This window comes from Salvelinus namaycush, chromosome 6 (assembly GCF_016432855.1).
Source record: "Salvelinus namaycush isolate Seneca chromosome 6, SaNama_1.0, whole genome shotgun sequence".
Lineage (NCBI taxonomy): Eukaryota > Metazoa > Chordata > Actinopteri > Salmoniformes > Salmonidae > Salvelinus > Salvelinus namaycush.
This window is the reverse complement of record NC_052312.1, coordinates 8,390,514-8,414,234: the sequence shown is the minus strand read 5'-3', so window position 1 is coordinate 8,414,234 and position 23,721 is coordinate 8,390,514. Positions and strand designations below refer to the sequence as shown.

The 23,721-nt window shown below is 45.1% G+C and overlaps 1 protein-coding gene across 1 annotated transcript; it reads right to left on the bottom strand.

Moving 5' to 3' along the window:
- Positions 1-5,487: 5,487 nt before the first annotated feature.
- On the bottom strand, positions 5,488-23,542 carry LOC120049216 (RAS guanyl-releasing protein 2-like). The gene is made up of 12 exons (XM_038995447.1): positions 23,430-23,542; positions 18,121-18,268; positions 17,719-17,821; positions 17,412-17,468; positions 17,132-17,263; positions 16,396-16,546; positions 15,876-16,049; positions 13,163-13,279; positions 12,694-12,975; positions 7,210-7,290; positions 6,748-6,867; positions 5,488-6,487 (listed from the first exon to the last, which is right to left on the bottom strand). The coding sequence occupies exons 2-12, from the start codon at positions 18,188-18,190 to the stop codon at positions 6,368-6,370; spliced, it is 1,407 nt and encodes a 468-aa protein (XP_038851375.1). The 5' UTR covers positions 18,191-18,268; positions 23,430-23,542; the 3' UTR covers positions 5,488-6,367.
- Between the last annotated feature and the right edge of the window lie 179 nt (positions 23,543-23,721).

The window sequence follows — 23,721 nt, the reverse complement described above, 5'->3', positions numbered from 1 at the left end:
AGACACACACACACACACACAACACACCACACACACACACACACACACACACACACACACACACACACACACACACACACACACACACACACACACACACACACACACACACACACACACACAGGCCATAATGTTTTCTGACCCTAAACCCTCTAAGAGCAAATACTGCCAGGCCATGTTTAACTCATTAGGTTGGCATGTTGCCATAGTGTACTTCTAGGTAATTGTGTGTGTGTGTGTGTGTGTGTGTGTGTGTGTGTGTGTGTGTGTGTGTGTGTGTGTGTGTGTGTGTGTGTGTGTGTGTGGTAATAACCTTGAGTTCTCCTCGAGGCGGATGGGCCAGCGGCGGCAACTGTGGCAGAGTGGTGGAAAAAATCCCTCTAACGATTGTTGATCGCCAATGTACGGGTGATTAAACCCACTCAGAAACAAATGGCAAAGAGTCTGACAGAGCTGGTAGTCTGGTTCATCATCTCCTCCTCTATTCCTCTCCTGCTCTCTGTTACTCTCTCCCCCTCTCTCTCTCTTACTCTCTCTCTCTCCCGCTCTCTGTTACTCTCTCCCCCTCTCTCTCTCTCTCTCTCTTACTCTCTCTCTCTCCCGCTCTCTGTTACTCTCTCTCCAAAGCCCAGCCTCCCCCTCCGTCATTGCAGAGGGAGGATGCCACAGACGAGGGAGGCCACAATTGAGACAGATGAGCACCCCGTTAAAGTGACAGAGAGGGGAGCAAGAGGCTGAGCGATGCATACATTCAGGGCGGAGGAAGAGGGAGGAAAAAGAACGAGAGCGAGAGAGATCGAGAGAGAGAGAGAGCGAGAGAGAGAGAGAGCGAGAGAGAGAGAGAGAGAGAGAGAGCGAGAGAGAGAGAGAGAGAGACCTCTCCCCTGGAATGACAGACTTGGAATAATAGCAGAGGGAGAGAGAGGAGAGAAGGCCCCCCCCACAGGAAGTGTAGACTATTTGAAGAAAAGTGAGTTGAAAGAGAGGATCTTGATGGGCTATAAGTGGGAGGAGACTGCTGTGGCCTATCAAGGGAGAGAAATAACTACAAAAAAATGTCAGACTTCTGTTACTTGGTCTGCAAGCAGGGTAGTGTGGGGGCGACCGGGGCCCACTGACTGAGATGGGGAGCGACACGGGGCACAGATTGACTGGCCCGGTGACTGATGAGGCCGATGAAGGTCCCCACCGGGAGAGAGATGAGGGGCATGATGGGAGTGGACACATCAGATGGCATGCTGAGCAGAAAGGTCAAGGGTCAGGTGGCCAGATGAAAAGGAACAGAAGTGGAGTCGGAGTATGTGATCAGAAAGATTTAAGTTGCTTTGATGTACCTCATGTCGAGTTTTATCTCCAGGCAACCCAAAGCATCGTAGAAGGCTGTCAAGAGGATGTAGATACGTCCATAACCAGAACAGACAGACAGAAGTCCATTGGGTTGTGTTGTCTATGCTGTCTTCTATCATCTAAGAGATCATTGAGGTGGATGTCTTTTAACAATGTATGGGATATATCAGTCGGGAGGGAGTTGAGTCGCAACACAAACATATGCAATACATAATAGATGGCTTTGTGGTCGCTAATGCATCGCTATAGTTGTTATTGTCGGCTGGGAGTCGGAGCCTGTCCGGTAGAATAGGCTTGCCGTTTCACTTCATTAGAGCAGCGTTTTTTTGTTGTCTAGTGCCAAAGGCAACATAAACACAGATTCACCAGACTTTAATGTGATTAAAAGGTTTCATGAAAAGACATGAGCGTTTCATCCTCTTTTATGACGTTATGATTGAATCCCCTGCTGTTTTGTACAGAGAATCATCTGCAGTTCAGAACGAGGCTTCCATTGACTGCATGGAGATAAAGTCGCCTGGTTAGTTGATAGCTACAGCAAGTCTGGGGATCAATATGTAGCAGTGATGGGAGGGTATGTATGTACTACCGCTGTGTCAGTAAAATGAGCTGGGGAGAAAGGGGGAGAAAGGGAGAGGGAGAGAGAGGGGGAAAGATGGAGTGGGCTGTCCTTCTGGCAGACAGAAACACCTCCCCTGAGACAAACCTCCTTTTGGGGAGTTGTACAACAGTCTACTGGGACTAAAACAATAAGAAGGAGATGAGAGAAGGAGGAGAGTGAAAGGGGGAGAGAAAAAGTGGGTAGGGAGAAGAGAAAGAGGGGGGGGGGGTAGATAGAGAAATGGAGAAATCAGACAGGAAAATAGAGACATGCCCTAGATCACCATGTCAGAACCTCTGAAATAAACATGACATAGCAATCTCCCCCGGCACGTCGTAGACGCCCGAGGGACATTCTCCTCTTCTCAATAGAGCCTCATATTCATGTTCCAGAACACAAAGACTCCATCTTGGCCATTATAACACAAGCCTATTCAGCTGCTAGATTGTCTATTCATTCAGACGTTGCCTGTATATGAAGTTAATGGATTTCCCCCATCAGCTCGTCTCTCCATTGTCTAATTAAGCAATAAGGCATGAGGGGTGTGGTGTATGGCCAATATACCACGACGCAATGTGGAGTGCCTGGACACAGCCCGTAGCCGTGGTATATTGGCCATATACCACAAACCCCAGAGGTGTCTTATTGTTATTATAAACTGTTTACCAACGTAATTAGAGCAGGAAAAATACATGTTTTGTCAAACCTGTGGTATGCGGTCTGATATATCACGGCTGTCAGCCAATCAGAGTTCCGGGCTTGAACCACCCAGTTTATAATGTACAAAAACACAGGGAGGGTTTATGAGCTTTACCTAACAAACAGACAGAGAGAGGGAACCCCCAGGCTGATAGATGGCAACAGTAGGTAGCGTTAGCGTAGCATGGCTGATGGATAGGTCCAATGGCTTTGGGAGGAAGGAAGATGAAGATGGAGTTGTGCTGTGCTAAAAGCTACATTAGGAGACTAGTGCGTTGCAGATTGACGTCTGAGCTTAATGTACAAGAATTCTCTGTCGTCTGTCGTGAATTATGCATAGGTATACGATTAAGGAGGGACTTTATGTAATAGAATTAAGTGGCATACATTTGATGGGTACATTGGGTAAAATGGGTAATGGGTAAAATACATACATTTAACCTTGTTAACATGCGTGGGGTATGTGTAGGACGGAAGGAATGTCTACATACATTTAATACATACATTTAACCTTGTTAACATGCGTGGGGTATGTGTAGGACGGAAGGAATGTCTACATACATTTAACCTTGTTAACATGCGTGGGGTATGTGTAGGACGGAAGGAATGTCTACATACATTTAATACATACATTTAACCGTGTTAACATGCGTGGGGTATGTGTATGACGGAAGGAATGTCTACATACATTTGGCTTCATTTTATTCCTGTCATTATTCCACACGCCCTGTCTAGTTGTATTTATGTTTACCTGCAATGTTTCATTTTTTAGGTGATGTTTGTCATTAGTCATTAGTTAATAGGGAGAGAGGAGAGAGGGAGAAAGCGAGAAGAGAGAGAGAGAGGAGAGAGGGGGAAAGAGAGAAGAGAGGGAGAGATGAGAGAATGAGAAAGAGAGAGGAGAGAGTAGAGAGGGACAAAGAGAGAGGAGAGGGAGAGAGGAGGGAGGGACAAAGAGAGAGGAGAGAGGGAGAAGTGGGTTGTTTCTGGCAGCCTACCTGCGTGTCTGTGGCTTCCTGTTGGTTTCCATGGATCCTATTGTGTCCTCTATTGTATCATTATCACCACATGTGCCATCACCATAAATCCTTTTCTAACGTTCTCTTGTTCTCTTTTGCGCATTCTTACAATACCGGGGCCTACATGATCTCCCCTCTCTCTCTCTCTCTCTCTCTCTCTCTCTCTCTCTCTCTCTCTCTCTCTCTCATCTCTCTCTCTCTCTCTCTCTCTCTCTCTCTCTCGTCTCTCTCTCATCCTCTCTCTCTCTCCTCTCTCTCTCTCTCTCTCTCCTCTCCTCTCTCTCTCTCTCTCTCTCTCTCTCTCTCTCTCTCTCTCTCTCCTCTCTCTCTCTCCTCTCTCTCTCTCTCTCTCTCTCCTTCTCTCCTCTCTCTCTCTCTCTCTCTCCTCTCCTCCTCTGCTCTCTCTCTCTCATCTTCTCTCTCTCTCTCTCTCTCTCTCTTCTCTCTCTCTCCTCTCGCTCTCCTCTCTCTCTCTCTCTCTCTCTCTCTCCTCTCTCTCTCTCCTCCTCTCGCTCTCTCTCTCTCTTCTCTCCCCCTCCTCTCTCCTCTCTCTCTCCTCTTCTCCCCCTCTCTCTCTCCTCTCTCTCTCTCCTCCTCATTCTCTCCTCTCTCTCTATCTGTCCTCTCCCTCTCAGCTCCCCCTCTCTCGTCTCTCTCACCTCATCCCTCTCTCTCCTTCTCCTCGTCTCTCTCTCTCTCCGTCTCCTCGTCTCCTCTCATCCCCGCTCCTCCCTTCATCTTCCGTCTCTCCTCTCTCTCCTCTCTCCTCTCTCTCCTCTCCTCTCCTCCTCTACTCTCTCTCTCTCCTCCCTCTCTCTCTTCTCTGCCTCCCTCTCTCTCTCTCTCCTCTCCTCTTCTCTCTCTTTCTCTCTCTCTTCCCTCTCTCTCTCTCTCCTCTCTCTCTTCTCGCCTCTCTCTCTCTCTCAAGCTCTCTCTCCTCTCTACTCTCTCTTCCTCTCTCTCTCTCTCTCAGTCTTCTCTTCGGTCTCTCATTCCCTAGCGAGAGAGAGCGAGAGGGAGGCAGAGCGAGAGCGAGAGGGAGGCAGAGCGAGAGCGAGAGGGAGGCAGAGTGAGAGGGAGGCAGAGTGAGAGGGAGGCAGAGTGAGAGGGAGGCAGAGCGAGAGGGAGGCAGAGCGAGAGCGAGAGGGAGGCAGAGCGAGAGCGAGAGGGAGGCAGAGCGAGAGGGAGGCAGAGCGAGAGGGAGGCAGAGCGAGAGGGAGGCAGAGCGAGCGAGAGGGAGGCAGAGCGAGCGAGAGGGAGGCAGAGTGAGAGCGAGCGAGAGGGAGGCAGAGCGAGAGCGAGAGGGAGGCAGAGCGAGAGGGAGGCAGAGCGAGAGCGAGGCAGAGCGAGAGCGAGAGGGAGGCAGAGCGAGAGCGAGAGGGAGGCAGAGCGAGAGCGAGAGGGAGGCAGAGCGAGAGGGAGAGGGAGGCAGAGCGAGAGGGAGGCAGAGCGAGTGCGAGAGGGAGGCAGAGCGAGAGCAAGAGGGAGCGAGAGCAAGAGGGAGCGAGAGCAAGAGGGAGCGAGAGCAAGAGGGAGCGAGAGCAAGAGGGAGCGAGAGCAAGAGGGAGCGAGAGCAAGAGGGAGAGAGGGAGAGCGGGAGAGAGAGCGGGAGGGATAGCGAGCGAGATGGAGAGTGAGAGGGAAGGAGAGCGAGAGGGAGCGAGAGTGAAAGGAATGGAGAGCGAGAGAGGGAGGGAGCGAGAGAGAGGGAGGGAGAGAGAGAGAGAAGGAGAGGGAGAGCGAGGGAGAGATGGAGAAGGAGAGAGAGCGAGAGGGAGAGAGAGCGCAAGAGCGAGAAATGGAGAGCGAGAGCAAGATAGAGAGTGAGAAATGGAGAGCGAGAGATAGCGAGAGGTAGAGCGAGGGAGAGAGATATTGAGATGATTAACAAGATGTGTCTCCTTCCCGATCTAATGGTGCAATACTATAACATATACGGTTACAATATCAGTTACACGTGACTGTTGCTGCGTAGCCTACGGTTACAATATCAGTTACACGTGACTGTTGCTACGTAGCCTACGGTTACAATATCAGTTATATGTGACTGTTGCTACGTAGCCTACGGTTACAATATCAGTTATACGTGACTGTTGCTACGTAGCCTACGGTTACAATATCAGTTATACGTGACTGTTGCTACGTAGCCTACGGTTACAATATCAGTTACACGTGACTGTTGCTGCGTAGCCTACGGTTACAATATCAGTTATACGTGACTGTTGCTACGTAGCCTACGGTTGCAATATCAGTTATACGTGACTGTTGCTACGTAGCCTACGGTTACAATATCAGTTACACACGACTGTTGCTGCGTAGCCTACGGTTACAATATCAGTTACACGTGATTGTTGCTACGTAGCCTACGGTTACAATATCAGTTACACGTGACTGTTGCTACGTAGCCTACGGTTACAATATCAGTTACACGTGACTGTTGCTACGTAGCCTACGGTTACAATATCAGTTACACGTGACTGTTGCTACGTAGCCTACGGTTACAATATCAGTTACACGTGACTGTTGCTACGTAGCCTACGGTTACAATATCAGTTACACGTGACTGTTGCTACGTAGCCTACGGTTGCAATATCAGTTATACGTGACTGTTGCTACGTAGCCTACGGTTACAATATCAGTTATTCGTGACCGTTGCTATGTAGCCGATGGTTAACAGTTGCTGAGATGCTGGTTTTGTCTCTCACTGGTTTTTGTCCAGTTCTCCAAACTTGCTGAGGTAGGGGAAGTTGTTCCTGATGATCTCAAACTCCTCCCTGGAGATGTGACCGTCCCCGTCCGTGTCAAAGTTCTTGAAGACAGACTGTAACCGAGGAAACACACATCACTACAGCATATCAAAACAGAGTACTACGGTTGTCATGACTGGGACTCGTTGTGATTAATAACAGGGTAGCTGTGAGGATAACTACTATGTTCCAAGTCAATTACATGGCCTCAACAAGATGTAATTAGCCATCAATTGGATGTGAGTTAAACCAGACTAAATGCTGCGCTCACCATTGAGGACAGCATTCAATCTGGTTCAACCAGGCTAGATGTGAGAGTCTTAGCGTAACGTACGTCCACCATCTTCTCTATGTGTTTGTTGATGACCGCAGGGTCGGCTTTGGGCTTCACCGACGCAGCCCACTCGTCAATCATCGATGGCTTGGGGGCAGGAGCAGGGGCGGAGCCGGAGTTCTGCCAAACCAATGAAAAGACGGGAACATAAATCAATGACTTATAAAGCGGAAATTGTTGTCATTTCAGCAAAGATAGTTCTTAGAAGAGAGAGTTCCCAAACGAGAGAGTTCTCCAGAGACTTCCTAGAAGCAATAAAAGGGAAAAGTTGAGAACAACAGTGTTCAAGTCACATGATTAACACGAGGTTTCCTATAAGCTGTACAATAAGAAATAATGTGTTTCCTATAAGCTATAACAAGAATAGGTTGACTTCCTATACAAGTTGTACGAACAGAGAAGAAGTTCAATAAGATATAAGCTGGAAGAACACATTGGCCCCTATTGGCCCCTAGCTCTCACCGCCGGTTTAGCACTGCGTGGCTCTTTCTGTAGAGACAGCTGGTAGATCTCCTCTTCTGTGTGGTACTGGTCCAGAGACACCTGCAAAACATGACAACTTGATTGATATAGCTACTGCATATGGATACCATGACAACAGAGGAGAGAAGGAGAAGAATGCATTGTTGTTTCCAGAGGATCCCAGCTCTCTCTCATATCGAATAAATAATCATGGAATCCTTTTCCTTTTAAGGATCATGAATAAACCTAAAGAAATGTATTGATTGGACGAGGAGGCTTAAAGCCTGAACGGCGAGTTAACATTGGCTCTCCACAGTAAACCGTATTGCCATGGTTTCACAGACGTATTGACTTTTAACTCCATCTTCTAACATCTATCTAAACGAAGGCTGAAGTTGCATAAACCGTATAAAGCCAGTGAATTATATGATTGAGTATCGACCACTTCTAAGCAAACTTCCACAGGTGTCCTTCAACTCATTAATGACTGTGAACAGAGTCTCTAATTGAAAAAATAAAGCACACAGAGTATATTTTGCAATAAAAAATAACCTGTCCACATTCAGCCCACCAATTATAATTGTAGTCTGTCATAACTTAAATCCTGCTATCTGGCAGGTAATTTTGGGGACCCGCTTCCAATTTCAAATATACATCATGGGATAATAGCCCCACCGGTATTGTACACCTGGAATGTGGTAAAAATATTCTAGGTGTGCACAGAAATAGCTAACCTAACACACTGCGATCCAGAATGTTATCGTCACAAAGCTTTCTTATTCAAACACCACACCCCTCAACCATCAATAACAACATTCAAACCAATAGAAATCTATAACCAAAATACAAGCACTGATTATTGGCTAAATGAAATTCAATTTCATCACAAACTTCAATGTTACCAAATTATAAATATAGATTTCAAAATAGCATAACACCTCGTCAAGATCAAAGAATTCAAACAAACGAAGACATTAACAATGTAAAGACTCTGATCTTAGCCTGGCCATAGAGACAGGACGCCATATAAAAACATGGACGGTCAGACTCTGTGATCTTAGCCTGGCCATAGAGACAAGACGCCATATAAAAACATGGACGGGTCAGACTCTGTGATCTTAGCCTGGCCATAGAGACAGAACGCCATATAAAAACATGGACGGTCAGACTCTGTGATCTTAGCCTGGCCATAGAGACAGGATGCCATATAAAAACATGGACGGTCAGACTCTGTGATCTTAGCCTGGCCATAGAGACAGGACGCCATATAACAACATGGACGGTCAGACTCTGTGATCTTAGCCTGGCCATAGAGACAGGACGCCATATAAAAACATGGACGGTCAGACTCTGTGATCTTAGCCTGGCCATAGAGACAGGACGCCATATAAAAACATGGACGGTCAGACTCTGTGATCTTAGCCTGGCCATAGAGACAGGACGCCATATAACAACATGGACGGGTCAGACTCTGTGATCTTAGCCTGGCCATAGAGACAGGACGCCATATAAAAACATGGACGGTCAGACTCTGTGATCTTAGCCTGGCCATAGAGACAGGACGCCATATAAAAACATGGACGGTCAGACTCTGTGATCTTAGCCTGGCCATAGAGACAGGACGCCATATAACAACATGGACGGGTCAGACTCTGTGATCTTAGCCTGGCCATAGAGACAGAACGCCATATAAAAACATGGACGGTCAGACTCTGTGATCTTAGCCTGGCCATAGAGACAGGACGCCATATAAAAACATGGACGGTCAGACTCTGTGATCTTAGCCTGGCCATAGAGACAGGACGCCATATAAAAACATGGACGGGTCAGACTCTGTGATCTTAGCCTGGCCATAGAGACAGAACGCCATATAAAAACATGGACGGTCAGACTCTGTGATCTTAGCCTGGCCATAGAGACAGAACGCCATATAAAAACATGGACGGTCAGACTCTGTGATCTTAGCCTGGCCATAGAGACAGAACGCCATATAAAAACATGGACGGTCAGACTCTGTGATCTTAGCCTGGCCATAGAGACAGGACGCCATATAACAACATGGACGGGTCAGACTCTGTGATCTTAGCCTGGCCATAGAGACAGGACGCCATATAAAAACATGGACGGTCAGACTCTGTGATCTTAGCCTGGCCATAGAGACAGGACGCCATATAAAAACATGGACGGTCAGACTCTGTGATCTTAGCCTGGCCATAGAGACAGGACGCCATATAACAACATGGACGGGTCAGACTCTGTGATCTTAGCCTGGCCATAGAGACAGAACGCCATATAACAACATGGACGGGTCAGACTCTTTGATCTTAGCCTGGCCATAGAGACAGGATGCCATATAAAAACATGGACGGTCAGACTCTGTGATCTTAGCCTGGCCATAGAGACAGGACAGCCACGCGATCTCCATAGACAAATATTGGCAGTAGAATGGCCCGTACTGAAGAGCTCAGTGACTTTCAACGTGGCACTGTCATAGGATGCCACCTTTCCAACAAAATCAGTTCGTCAACATTTCTGCCCTGCTAGAGCTGCCCCAGTCAACTGTAAGTGCTTTTATTGTGAAGTGGAAATGTCTAGGAGCAACAACAGCTCAGCCGTGAAGTGGTAGGCCACACAAGCTCACAGAACGGGACCGCCGAGTGTTGAAGCACGTAAAAAAACGTCTGTCCTCGGTTACAACACTCACTACCAAGTTCCAAACTGCCTCTGAAAGCCACGTCAGCACAATAACTGTTCGCGAGAGCTTCATGAAATGGTTTCCATGGCCGAGCAGCCGCACACAAGCCTAGGAATACCATGTGCAATACCAAGCGTTGGCTGGAGTGGTGAAACGCTCGCTGCCAATGGACTCTGGACCAGTGGAAAAAAGTTCTCTGGAGTGATGATTCACGCTTCACATCTGGCAGTCCGACGGATGAATCTGGGTTTGGCGGATGCCAGGAGATTTGCTACCTGTCCCAATGCATAGTGCCAACTGTGAAGTTTGGGGGAGGAGGAATAATGGTCTGGGGCTGTTTTTCATGGTTTGGGCTACGCCCCTTAGTTCCAGTGAAGAGAAATCTTAACACTACAGCATACAATGACATTCTAGACAAGTCTGTCCTTCCAACCTTGTGGCAACAATTTGGGGGAAGGCCCTTTCCTGTTTCAGCATGTCAATACCCCCGTGCACAAAGTGAGGTCCATACAGAATGGTTTGTCAAGATCGGTGTGGAAGAGCTTGACTGGCCTGCACAGAGCCCTGACCTCAACCCCATCGAACACCTTGAGGATGAATTGGAACGCCGACTGCAAGCCAGGCCTAATCGGCCAACATCATTGCCCGACCTCACTAATTCTCTTGTGGCTGAATGGAAGCAAGTCCACGCAGCAATGTTCCAACATCTAGAGGAAAGCCTTCCCAGAAGAGTGGAGGCTGTTATTGCAGCAAAGGGGGGACCAACCCCACATTAATGCCCATGATTTTGGAATGAGATGTTCAACGAGCAGGTACAAAACATTAAGAACACCTGCTCTTTCCATGACATAGACTGACCAGGTGAATCCAGGTGAATGCTATGATCCCTTATTGACGTCACTTGTTAAATCCACTTCAATCAGTGTAGATGAAGGGGAGGAGACAGGTTAAATAAGGAATATTAAGCCTTGAGACATGGATTGTGTATGAGTGCCATTCAGAGGGTGAATGGGCAAGACAACAGATTTAAATTCCTTTGAACAAGGTATGGTAGTAGGTACCAGGCGCACCGGTTTGTGTCAAGAACTGCAACACTGCTGGGTTTTTCACTCTCAACAGTTTCCCGTGTGTATCAAGAATGGTCCACCACTCAAAGGACATCCAGCCAACTTGACACAACAGTGGGAAGCATTGGAGTCAACATGGGCCAGCATCCCTGTGGAACGCTTTCAACACCATGTGGAGCCCATGCCCTGACAAATTGAGGCTGTTCTGAGGGGCAAAGAGGGGGGGGTGCAACTCAAACAGCGACTGGCAGTATCGATCTCCCTCTAGATAACCGGGCTAATAAAGGAACTTGACAGGAAATCAACCTTTACATATCCCAATAGGAAGTGGGTATTAGGTGAGGTTGAATCATGAATGGCAATTAAGAATGTGTGTGTGTGTGTGTGTGTGTGTGTGTGTGTGTGTGTGTGTGTGTGTGTGTGTGTGAGACAGAGAGAGAAAGTCTACCCACAGACAATGTCTATGTCTAGATTTGATTTACATTTGGTTGAGTTGTCAACTAATGTGAATTCAACAGGAAATCAACACAAATGTCACCATGTCATTGGATTTAGGTTAAGTGCTGGGTAAAAAAAAAACACTAAATTCCCTTATGTTATGACACATTGTTTTTGGATGTTGAATTGTAATGGAAACAACGTTGATTCAACCAGTTTTGCTGAAAACCAGAAATAGAGAATAGTTTTTCACTGTGCAAGAGTGCAGTGCACCTTCCGATCTTAGCCAGAAGAAAACACAGGAATCATGAGAGTATTCACTATCATTTTTCACTGGAATGGAAATGACATGGCAGTATCACAGTCTAACAGTATAAAATAAGCTTTATCTTCAGAGGAACAGGAGTGGGAATACATTTGAATAGCAGAAATCTGAATGCCCTTTCGAGGTAGTCATTAGCTATTTCCCAGCGGAACCTATTGGAATTTGCAATTCCTATTAGGCCAACAAGCTCCCTCTCCATCCTTGCACCCCCAACAGGTCACTTTCAATATATTCCCTAATTTTGAGTGACAGTCCTCCTCTTAGCCACACGCCATCATTGATTCCATTCATTTGTGGTAGATTACTATATTATTAGGTCACAGATGTCTCTCTCTTTATCTCTCTCTCTCAAAGGATTAATATGCATTCTTAACTGCCAATTAAGCTCCAACCTCTCATTAACATTTTCTTGGAAGTCCTTAACATAAGGTAACTCCTGCATACATAACCATATTATTTTATTGTTAATTATGCATATTCTTGTATGTTCTCTAGTTCACCATGGTAACACATAATTGCCAGGGATTTGTTGACAGATTATACATCAGTGTGTAAAAAAAGTTATAATTTCTAAACGAATCATCCTCCCTCTGCCATCTTGGGCCAGCAGTTTATCTCAATGACAGTAACCAGGAAAAGCCCAGATAAATTATGGTTACATCCAGATGAAATCTGCAACAGATAAATTAATAAATAAACAGACATGGTATAAGAGTAAAGGTTGAATAAATGTCAAATGAAAACGTAGATACAATGATACATGAGAAACACCACCCACCATTTAGCAGGAATATATGTCAAACACATTTAATACATTTTGAATATGACCCCCCCCCCCCATCTGTCTAGCCTGGGACCAGATCTGGTTGTTACTGTTTTGCCAACTCTTATGGTCATTGTCACTGCAAACTTGGCAAGACAGTGCAAACAGATCTGGGACCAGGCTATGTGACACTAACCGTAAGTAGGTTAAGTAGGTCTGTGTTGGCATCGATGCTGGGTGGCGTGGTCTGGATCAGCGCCAACTCCTGGAGGATAACATACAGCTGTTGGCTCTTGGCCAGGTTGACCCTGCTCTTGCCCGGGTCGGCCCAGTCGGACAGCGCCACGTGCACGGCGATCAGGTCCTTGAGGTGCACGCCCAGGATAGGAAAACGGAAGCCTGTGCAGTCGGAGAAACGACGTCGGTACTGGCTGTAGTTGCCGCACGACGTCACCAGTTCGATCAGGCTGTTGAACACCTGAGGGGATGGATGGATGAGGGAGGAAGGGTGAAGGAGAAGAGAGGAAGGATGGGGCATATGTGGGTTAACGTGTGCTAACATTTCTAAATCCTTTCTGTTTTCAGATAGTACTTGTGGTGGTAACACCAGGTTGTTGGTAAAGCGATAGCATGGAGTGTAGATAAGGCATGAGATGTTAGTTCACCTTGTTGGTCTCGTTGCTGATGTGTGACTGGGTGTCTTTGAGGCGAGATATGGAGCTGTTACTGAGCCCCCCCACCACAGCCATCAGAGTGTTGAAGTTCTGAAGCTGGAGCAGTTTCTACGGGAGAGAGAAGATGGAGAGAGATGTACTGTCTTACCCCTCCTACTTTCCTTAGTTTGCTACTGTAACTGAACTCCAAATGATTAACTAGCCTAGACCTACCTGAACTCTAAATGATTAACTAGCCTAGACCTACCTGAACTCCAAATGATTAACTAGCCTAGACCTACCTGAACTCTAAATGATTAACTAGCCCAGATCTACCTGAACTCTAAATGATTAACTAGCCTAGACCTACCTGAACTCTAAATGATTAACTAGCCTAGACCTACCTGAACTCTAAATGATTAACTAGCCCAGATCTACCTGAACTCTAAATGATTAACTAGCCTAGACCTACCTGAACTCTAAATGATTAACTAGCCTAGACCTACCTGAACTCCAAATGATTAACTAGCCTAGACCTACCTGAACTCTAAATGATTAACTAGCCCAGATCTACCTGAACTCCAAATGATTAACAGACAGAAAAAAAAAGATTCAGAGAGAGAGACATGAGGCACTGTTTGTTTGTGTGTGTGTGTGTGTGTGTGTGTGTGTGTGTGTGTGTGTGTGTGTGTGTGTGTGTGTGTGTGTGTGTGTGTGTGTGTGTGTGTGTGTGAGAGAGACAGACAGACATGGGGAAAAAAGAGAAGCCAATGTATGGGTGTAAGAGCCAGTGACAACAAGGATTTAAGAGAAACTGAGGAGGAGAAGAGGGAGAAAGATTGATAAGGAGCCAGGAGAAGAGAAGAGAGAAATCAGAGGGAGAGGGGGGTGGATGGAATTTGAGGCACACAATAAACCAGGAGATAGACACAACAAAAATCCTGGGAAGGTCACACACACACACTGAAGCAATAAGAGACACTCCTTGGCTACACTAGACTATTGCAGGGTCTTGTCTAATAATACCATTGAAACAGTAGGCAGAGCAACGCACATTCTAATCATTGTGTCACAGTTGCAGTAGTACTTTGTGAATGGAGCTCCGCAGGGGCAAAGCCTTGCCCTTCAGCCCACATGACATCCAGTGAAAATCAATGGGGTCGCAGCTGTTTGGGAGGACTGCCAGCGGGCATTATTTGGTTAAGCTCAAATACCCGCCCGGTCGCTCCAATCAATGGGCAAAGCTCTGTGGTAGCCTTTCAGGCTGGAGGCTCTACTAAACTGCTGTATAAAGACCGACTAACAGTGACACTGACTAACAGTGACAGGTATCAATAGCACAGGGAATATCAGCATCTCTTGTCGATATGCCGAAGCGTTCCACTGTGTGATATAAGTGATGTTCTGCATTAAAGCTGTGTGTGTGAGCCATTGTAACAAACGACTTAATGACTGACATATACAATATCTGATGTATGATGGGAAATACAGGTAAGAAATATGTTGACAAACAAAAAGGGATGTATGGGTAAAAGCCTACGGATAATGATGAGACGTTACGGGAGAGAGAAGAGAGAAAATAAGGGCAAGAAAGACTCGGAGAAAATGTGCTAATTCAGACGAAACCCTGAATAAATCAGAAGACAGATGAATAGAGGAATACTGCTGTGGTAAGGAGGATATGCAGAGTGACAGAGGAGGGAGGGTGTGAAAGGAGAGAGCGAGGAAGAAGGAGAGAGCAGGAGGTAACCCTTCCCTGGGGTCTATTGGAGCGGGATCACAGCTTTGGAAAATACTCCCACCCAACTTTTAGGCGGGTATATATATATTTATTTATTTTTCTCACTATCCCAAATAACTGAGAGAGAGAATTCTTTGATCCTTGAACATTTCGGAAGGCAAAGTGTTTTATTTAGAAAACTCAATTGGGGTGCTAAACTAGCTAGTGAGCACCCAGCTGGGATATTTGAGCTTGGGCATATTTGGCAGAGAAGGGTTGAGAAAGGGGGGGGTGGGGGTGAGCCTACTGTGGCGTCAGTGAATAAATCATGAAGAGTTTGTTTTGGAGAGGAGAGAGGGGCGTTGGGGAATGAGGGAGGCACACTCCAAACATTCTTCTCAACTTTCTTCTCTAACAAATCCAAATATAGCCTCCCGTCTGGTAGTAGTAGTACTGTGAAAATAACACTACTGATAAGCACACTTGGATAAGTTCTGTTAGGAATAATGGGCAGTAATTGTCTACGAACACAGTTCATAACAATCGAAGCGTAACCGCCGGTTGTGTGTAAGGGTAGTTTGGCATCTATCCAATCGCATCTCCCTCCCTGTCCTCCCTATTCCTCTCCATGACAGAAGTCCTCTGTCATATCTCAACCCCTAAGGCTATACTACGATCCATGTCACTGCTTTAAGTGGCCCAGGACCCAACCCCTTACCCTAACCATAACCAATTGGGATTATTTGTCTGAATTTAACCAGTCACATGACTTTCCTACTAACCAGTCACATTTGCTTCGGCCCTGGAGACAGATCGTCCTAGCCTGGTCCCAGATCTGTTTGTGCTCTTGCCAGCTCCATTGCTGTCATTGTCCAACCAAACATGACAATGCGTGACAAGCAGATGACATAATAGAACAAACAGACGGGCAATCAGACTAATAGCTTCCCTCAGAACAAGACTGAGTAATAGAAGGAAAACTCCAATGTGCCCCAACCGAAATACCTGAGCCACCCTGATGAAGTGGGAGATGACTGCAGCCCTCTGGGGGGCGGTTGGCTTGCTGAGCACCATCAGCTGGATCCACTGAGACACACTGTTGAAGAGTGTGATGAAGCGCTCCAGGATGGGGTTGTCTACCGTGCAGCCATGCATCACAAAGCTGTGGTAGTCCTGGAACTGGAGGAGGGGAGTGGGGGGGATAATGTATTCAGTGGGCATACAGAAGCTGTTAAACGCACATATAAGTCAGCATAGGTCCCATGTTGAATGACCAATGCAAAGGCAGTTTGGACAGCAGACCAGGGTTCAAAGAGTATGTGTTTTCTTTCAAATACTTTGAGTGTTTCATTGAGCCTGCCTGGAGTGCCAGATAGATGGGATTTTCACTTTTGGGACTATTCCATTAGTTCCATTCCACTAGGCAAGCTCAGTCATTTGCAGGTTTAAGAATTTGAAAGAAAACAAATATTATTTGAACCCAGACCTGGTGGACAGACACACTGCTCCCCACAGCCCCACATACCAGTATCTTGCAGAAGGACTTGTACTCCAGGTAGGTGAGGTGTGTGGCAAGCTCGCTGGAGTCCAAGTGGTCAAACAGCAGAGACATCTTCCTCTTCTTAGACATGGATGGCTGCCTCTGGGTCACCTGACGCTTCCACTTGTATGACGGCCTGAGCGGGACAACAAGCACACAAGGTTACTGTCATGTATAAGCCGAGCACACAAAATGCAAACCTGGAATCCAAACTTAATAATGCATTGTTTCACTATGTTTCTGAAACAGAGCGATATTCAGTTTTGCATCCCAGGCTAACAAAATACAGCATGCTGAATTAAGTCTCCGCAATGAAACTAGGAAGAAAGATGACACTACAGAAGATGCAAGAGAAGAAATACAACTGTTTATGAAACTCTGCTGTCCCATGAAAGCACACCCTAGCAATAGATATACCCTAATGACCAACTAGGGATACCAGGGTCACAGAGAGACAGATGACCCGTAAAGGAAATAGGCCTGGGAACATAGGCACTGAACTTTCTGCTGTTTTCTAAACTTTCCTCTGTTTCAATGCTGTTTTGTTTTTAGATCTCCGTTGAGTATTTCTTATACGGCAAAATCACTTGAAATGTGTGTAACATGGGGACACTTACACACTGGTGGAAGCTGGTGGAGGGAGAAATGACAGTAGAACGGGGACACACTTCATAGACACAAACACACACACTTTAGTGAAGTGTAACGTGGGGACACTTACACACTGTCGATGTCGATGAGCTGACTCTGCCGCTCGTTCCCCTCAGTGGTCAAGAGGTCCTTGAGGTCTTTGATCTGCTCTGCCAGCTCTGGGTTCAGATTGAACTCCGCTGGGAACTCACTGATCCAGTACCTAGAGAGAGGGAGAGAGGGAGAAAGGGAGGGAAGGGAAAGAGATAGAGAGATAGAAAGAGAGAAACACAGAGACATCGTGAGGGAGAGGTAAGCAATAAAGAAACTTCCCCAACCTCATAACAAAAGCAATTGTGAATGTGTCTTACTTCACCAAGTGGCAGATTCTTGTCCTGAGCTCAGCAGTGCAGCTCTCCTCCTGTGATCTGATCAACAGTTAAAGTACATAAAACATCTACTAGAACATTTCAAAAACATCATTTTACCATCAGCATACAACCTGACCATGGCCTGACAACAAAAGACGTCATTGCAACCAGTTTTGCACGCTAGGAACATTCCATCCATCTTACCCTTTCCATTCCATTCACTGGCACCTGAAAGAGTATCTGTTGATCTTACAGTAGATGACAAGACGTGATAAGCCGTAAGCAGGTACCTAATGGTGAAGGATACTTGAGCAGTAGTTTCTTTGCCATGTCGGTGGAGGGAAGGTACCAAGGGTGCATCATAAGAAACATACGCACTAGGGAGGGGTCCTTCAAAGTGCCCGTCTCATCTGAAAGAGGACAGACGCATTGCTCATCACTCAACAAGCCCCGGTATGTCCTTTCAGACAAATTCTAGAAGTCTTACTGCAAATAAGACAACCAATTACTATTGATTTGAAACCGGCAACATTAGCTACTTCAGGTGGTGCATGGACATATGGGAAATTATATATTATTTATCTTCTTCTCCTTGCAATCTGTTCCTGGAAATGTTATTCTGATTGCACAAAGAGTATATGTTGTTTATTTAGACATTGAGTAGCATGTATATTTGAGTGCTCATGGACAAATAAAGAGACTGACTGACCAAAGGCTTGGATGCACGCTTCCACCAGCTCATCCACCGTCGCAGACTGATCTAAAGATATGGCCTCCATTTTTCTCCTCCTCCTCTCTTCCTCTTGTTTCCCAGTGTTCTTTGTCCTCTACCCTCTCTTCCCAATTCAGATGCACTCCTGGGCACAAAACAAAGAAGGTGAGGATAGAGAAGATTAAATGTATTGCACAGGAACACATTTCACCCAAGAAATGCAAAAGCAAAATAATTGTTGCAGGGTTCGAATGGTTGCCAGTAATAGTCTTATGTCGCTCTGATCTAGTTATGCAAGATATCCAGGAAGTATACAGGAAATGTTGACTAAAACAAAACAATGGAATTAGAACAATAACATGTCTGGATACTGATGGATTGTGGTTAGGTTACATTTGAAAACAGCATACTTCAGCAGACCAACAGATCAAGTGACATACAGTATAACTACAATGGTTCAGTGTCACTATTCTGACATATTCTAATGAGACCATGTTGCCTATCAAGTATAGTTCTCTCTCTGTGGGTCTAACCCCAAGAAGTTCTGGAAAATGGTTAAAGACCTAAAGAATAAACCCTCCTCACAGCTGCCCATGTCCCTTAAAGTTAATGATGTGGTTGTTACTGACAACAAAGCACATGGCTGAGCTCTTTAATCACCACTTCATTAAGTCAGGATTCCTATTTGACTCAGCCATGTCTCCTTGCCCGTCCAACATTTCCTCATCTCCCACCCCTTCTAATGTGACTATCCCCAATGCTTCTCCCTCTTTTTCCCTGCCCCGCAACAAAGTTTCTCCCTGCAGGCGTCACTGAGTCCAAGGTGCTAAAGGAGCTCCTGAAACTTGACCCCAAAAAAACATCTTTCTTTAAGGTTGCTGCCCATATCATCTCCAGGCCTATCTCCAACCTGTTTAACCCGTCTTTCCTTTCTGGGGAGGTTCCCATTGCTTGGAAGGCAGACACGGTTTGTCCTTTATTTAAAAAGAGGGAGATCCTAATTGTTATAGGCCTATTTCTATTTTGCCCTGTTTATCAAAAGTGTTGGAAAAACTTGTTAATAATCAACTGACTTTCTTGATGTCTATACAGTTCTCTCTGGTATGCAATCTGGTCTCCGCTCAGGTTATGGATATGTCACTGCAACCTTAAAGGTTCTCAATGATGTCACCATTGCCCTTGATTCTAATCAATATTGTGCTGCTATTTTTATTGACTTGGCTAAAGCTTTTGATACGGTAGACCATTCCATTCTTGTGGGCCGGCTAAGGAGTATTGGTGTCTCTGAGGGGTCTTTGGCCTGGTTTGCTAACTACCTCTCTCAAAGAGTGCAGTGTATAAAGTCAGAAAATCTGCTGTCTCATCCACTTCCTGTCACCAAGGGAGTACCCCAAGGCTCAATCCTAGGCCCCACGCTGTTCTCAATTTACATCAACAACATAGCTCAGGCAGTAGGAAGCTTTCTCATCCATTTATATGCAGATGATACAGTCTTATACTCAGCTGGCCCCTCCCCGGATATTGTGTTAAATGCTCTACAACAAAGCTTTCATAATTTATAGATCGGCAGGTAAGGGTGCTCTCGAGCGGCTAGATGTTCTTTACCATTCGGCCATCAGATTTGCCACCAATGCTCTTTATAGGACACATCACTGCACTCTATTCTCCGCTATAAACTGGTCATCTCTGTATACCCGTCGCAAGACCCACTGGTTGATGCTTATTTATAAAACCCTCTTAGGCCTCACTCCCCCCATCTGAGATATCTACTGCAGCCCTCATCCTCCGCATACAACACCCATTCTGCCAGTCACATTCTGTTAAAGGTCCCCAAAGCACACACATCCCTGGGTTGCTCCTCTTTTCATTTCGCTGCAGCTTGCGACTGGAACGAGCTGCAACAAACACTCAAACTGGACAGTTTTATCTCAATCTCTCCATTCAAAGACACAATCATGGACACTCTTACTGACAGTTGTGGCTGCTTTGCATGATGTATTGTCGTCTCTACCTTCTTGCCCTTTGTGCTGTTGTCTGTGCCATGTTTTGTGCTGCTACCATGTTGTGTTGCTACCATGTTGTTGTCATGTTGTGTTGCTCCCATGCTGTGTTGTCATGTGTTGCTGCCTTGCTATGTTGTTGTCTTAGGTCTCTCTTTATGTAGTGTGGTGTTGTCTCTCTTATCGTGATGTGTTTTTGCCCTATACTATTTTATTAATCCCAGCCCCCGTACCCACAGGAGGCTTTTTGCCTTTTTGTAGGACGTCATTGTAATTAAGAATTTGTTCTTAACTGACTGGCCTAGTTAAATAAAGGTTAAATAAAAAAATAAAAATAAAAATATGACCCAATACTCAGAAATGTGTATTTTACAGTACATACAGGGGACCTCATTGTGGTTCATAGGGACACAACATCCCACACAGGGGGAAAAAAAGTACATTTAAAATACATTTTTAGATTTAAAAAATGTGGATATATGTGAAATATTTAAAAATTGGGCAAATAATGTATTTTTTAAACATATTTCATAGATTTTAAATACACTTCCCACTTGGTCACGAACACACCATAACACCGCTAACCATCCACTGTAGGAACATATAATACCATTCATTGGAAGCACAAGACATAAACCTACACTTTGACATATTGTACAATGTTTAGTTTTTGTTGAAATCGATAAAAAACGCAAAAACATATGTTTTATAAAAACAGCCAAGTCCCCGATCTCTGCTGGAGAGGCTGAATGTCTAATTCTGATGGGAGAACTATTACTACAGTCACTTTACCTCTTGAGATGGGAAACATATGTTTTTTTTTTATGAAGTGAAGTTGAACATGTGCTCTTTATGACAGAATGTAAAAATGAAATCAAACGTTTAGTTTTTTTCCTCACCATCAGAATTTTAATTATATCACTGCCAAAGTTTTGGCTTGGTGGCCAGAAAAAGTATCTCCATTGATCAATACATAAAGAGCCATTTAAGAAGCCAAATTAGGAACCACTTTGGCCACCGTGTAGACTAGATGTCATAGCCATGCATTTCTGGAGTATTTCCAAGCATTTCAGCAAAGATTCAAAATGTATGTACATTCATATCTGGAATACATTTAAAGGCTTTACATGCAGTTGAGTAAAGATGTAATAAATATACATGTATTTGAAATGTATTTTTTTACCGTATGGGATGTGACTGATAAAAACCCACAGACAACAAGCAGCTGATACAACTGTCAGTCTTGCAATAACCCCCTTTCACCCGGAAAACCACATCGTATCACTTCCTGAAATAGCATTGCAGTCATTAACTTGCACACAGGGGAAAGAATACAAGGCATGTCAATCATCTCACCCTGTGGTTCCACATTCTGTGTTTTCTTAGTATGCTATTTTAGTTAGGTACTGCTCAGCAGGATGGCAACAAATCCTCATGCCTACCTTCCCCATACACACAGACACACACACACATAAGCCGGAGAGAGAGAGTGCATTCCATGAGGTCACACTGTTGCCATATTTATGGGGCAGTGAAATACAACTTTTGTCACCAGTCGGGAGATAAAATAGGCCAAACTGAACTGTTATTAAGCACAGTGGGGAGACGAGGTTAGAGCATACAGATGTAGGATCTTCATTTAAGACACTTTGCCTTTTTAAACCACAAATACACTACAAGTTTTACATTTCTTGCTTTGCAGGAAAGCTCTCCTGCAACAGGGTGATCAGATTAAGATCCTACATCTGTATGTTCTGGATCCGGTTCCCAGGAATTCACATTAGCTCTGAGGTTTGATTGCTTTTAGATATTGTGTGTATGTACGTATGTGCATTAGGTCTCCACTGCATAGTGGGTAGAGATGGAGGGTTTGTGTTTGTATGTGTGTGTGTGTGTGTCATGTTTGCGTGCGTGTTTGGACTCTAGCCTGCACCAGCAAAAAGTGTGATCTTTGGTGTATGGTTTGCATAGGAATAGATGATGGCACTGCAGCCAAAGTGTGTGTCACAAAAGAAAGAAGCCTTCTTCCCTCGACTGATTCTGCTGCAGAGAGGTGGGTGGACACACTCAATTACAGGCTTCACAAGCAGTCTGAGACACAAACATACACAGGGGCTCAGAGCGGGAGAGAGAGAGAGAGAGAGCGAGTGAGAGACGTCAAAGCCCTTAACCATCAGTCAGTGAAATCAGGATGACAGAGGTGCTGCTGCCACACAGTTAGCCCAGTAGTGGGACCCATACCTCTATTAAAAACAAGTGAGAGGTAGGCATTTGTCTAAAGCTGAAAAAGGGTATTCACATGAGCACTATGCCTACTTCACCCATGCTCTACCAAGGTTTCCCAGCAACCAGCTTTGACCTACTACATTAGCTATGTTGGTCTATTGTACTTCAAACAATGTGTATGCAAGTTGCTTAGGATTCAAACCTTCTCAAACAGCCTAATTCATACTCTAAACCCTTGTTCACACTGCAGGCCTTAATGCTCAAATCATTAATCGTCCATGGACGTTTCCCAGTTGATTTGAATGTTCAAAATCATAGGATAAGAACACTTTTAAACCCTCAAAGGATAAGATGATCCAACTTTCAAAATTAGTCCTTTTGGCCACAGCAGTCAACAAGCTAGCTAGCCACAGCAGTCAACTAGCTAGCTAGCCACAGCAGTCAACTAGCTAGCTAGCCACAGCAGTCAACTAGCTAGCTAGACACAGCAGTCAACTAGCTAGCTAGACACAGCAGTCAACTAGCTAGCTAGACACAGCAGTCAACTAGCTAGCTAGACACAGCAGTCAACTAGCTAGCTGGGTAGCTTTCTAGCACATTCACAATTTTTTGTAAACAATTAACAAGCTAGTTAGCTACCACAAGTTCATGTCAAACTGTCAACAGAGTAGCTAGCATACAACAAGATATTCCAAAAAACAGTCTAAAAACCACTTGAGGGCAAATATATCAGATTTGACCGTTCAGACAAGTCACATGGCCAGGAATCTGATTTGTATCTGACTTCAAACCAAACGTGGCTTGAAAATCCGATTCCATGTGCTTTTTGGTTGGTCAGACTGCAGGAAAAAAAAACAGATTCGATTCAGATATGCAAATAAATAGGATTTGAGTCACTTCAAAACTGCCAATGTGAACACGGCTTTAGAGCACGTGCTCCCACAATAACGTGATTTGTTCCTCATACAAGGTCATGTATTGCATTCTTCCCACCCCACACTAAGACATTACCCCATTCCACTACATTTTCAAGCTTTAAAAAAATATATATATGCAAGCAAGCTTTGCTTTTACACTTACAATGCCGGCAGACTTAACAGCAGGTATATTTCACTGGTCACCCCCAAAGCCAATTCTTCATTTGGTCACCTTTCCTTCCAGTTCTCTGCTGCCAATGACTGGAACGAACTGGAAAAAAAAAAAAAATCACTGAATCTGGAGACTCATATCTCCCTCACTAGCTTTAAGCACCAGCTGTCAGAGCAGCTCACAGATCACTGCACCTGTACATAGCCAACCTGTAAATAGCCAATCCAACTACCTCATCACCATACTGTTATATATTTTATTTATTTATCTATCTATCTATCAA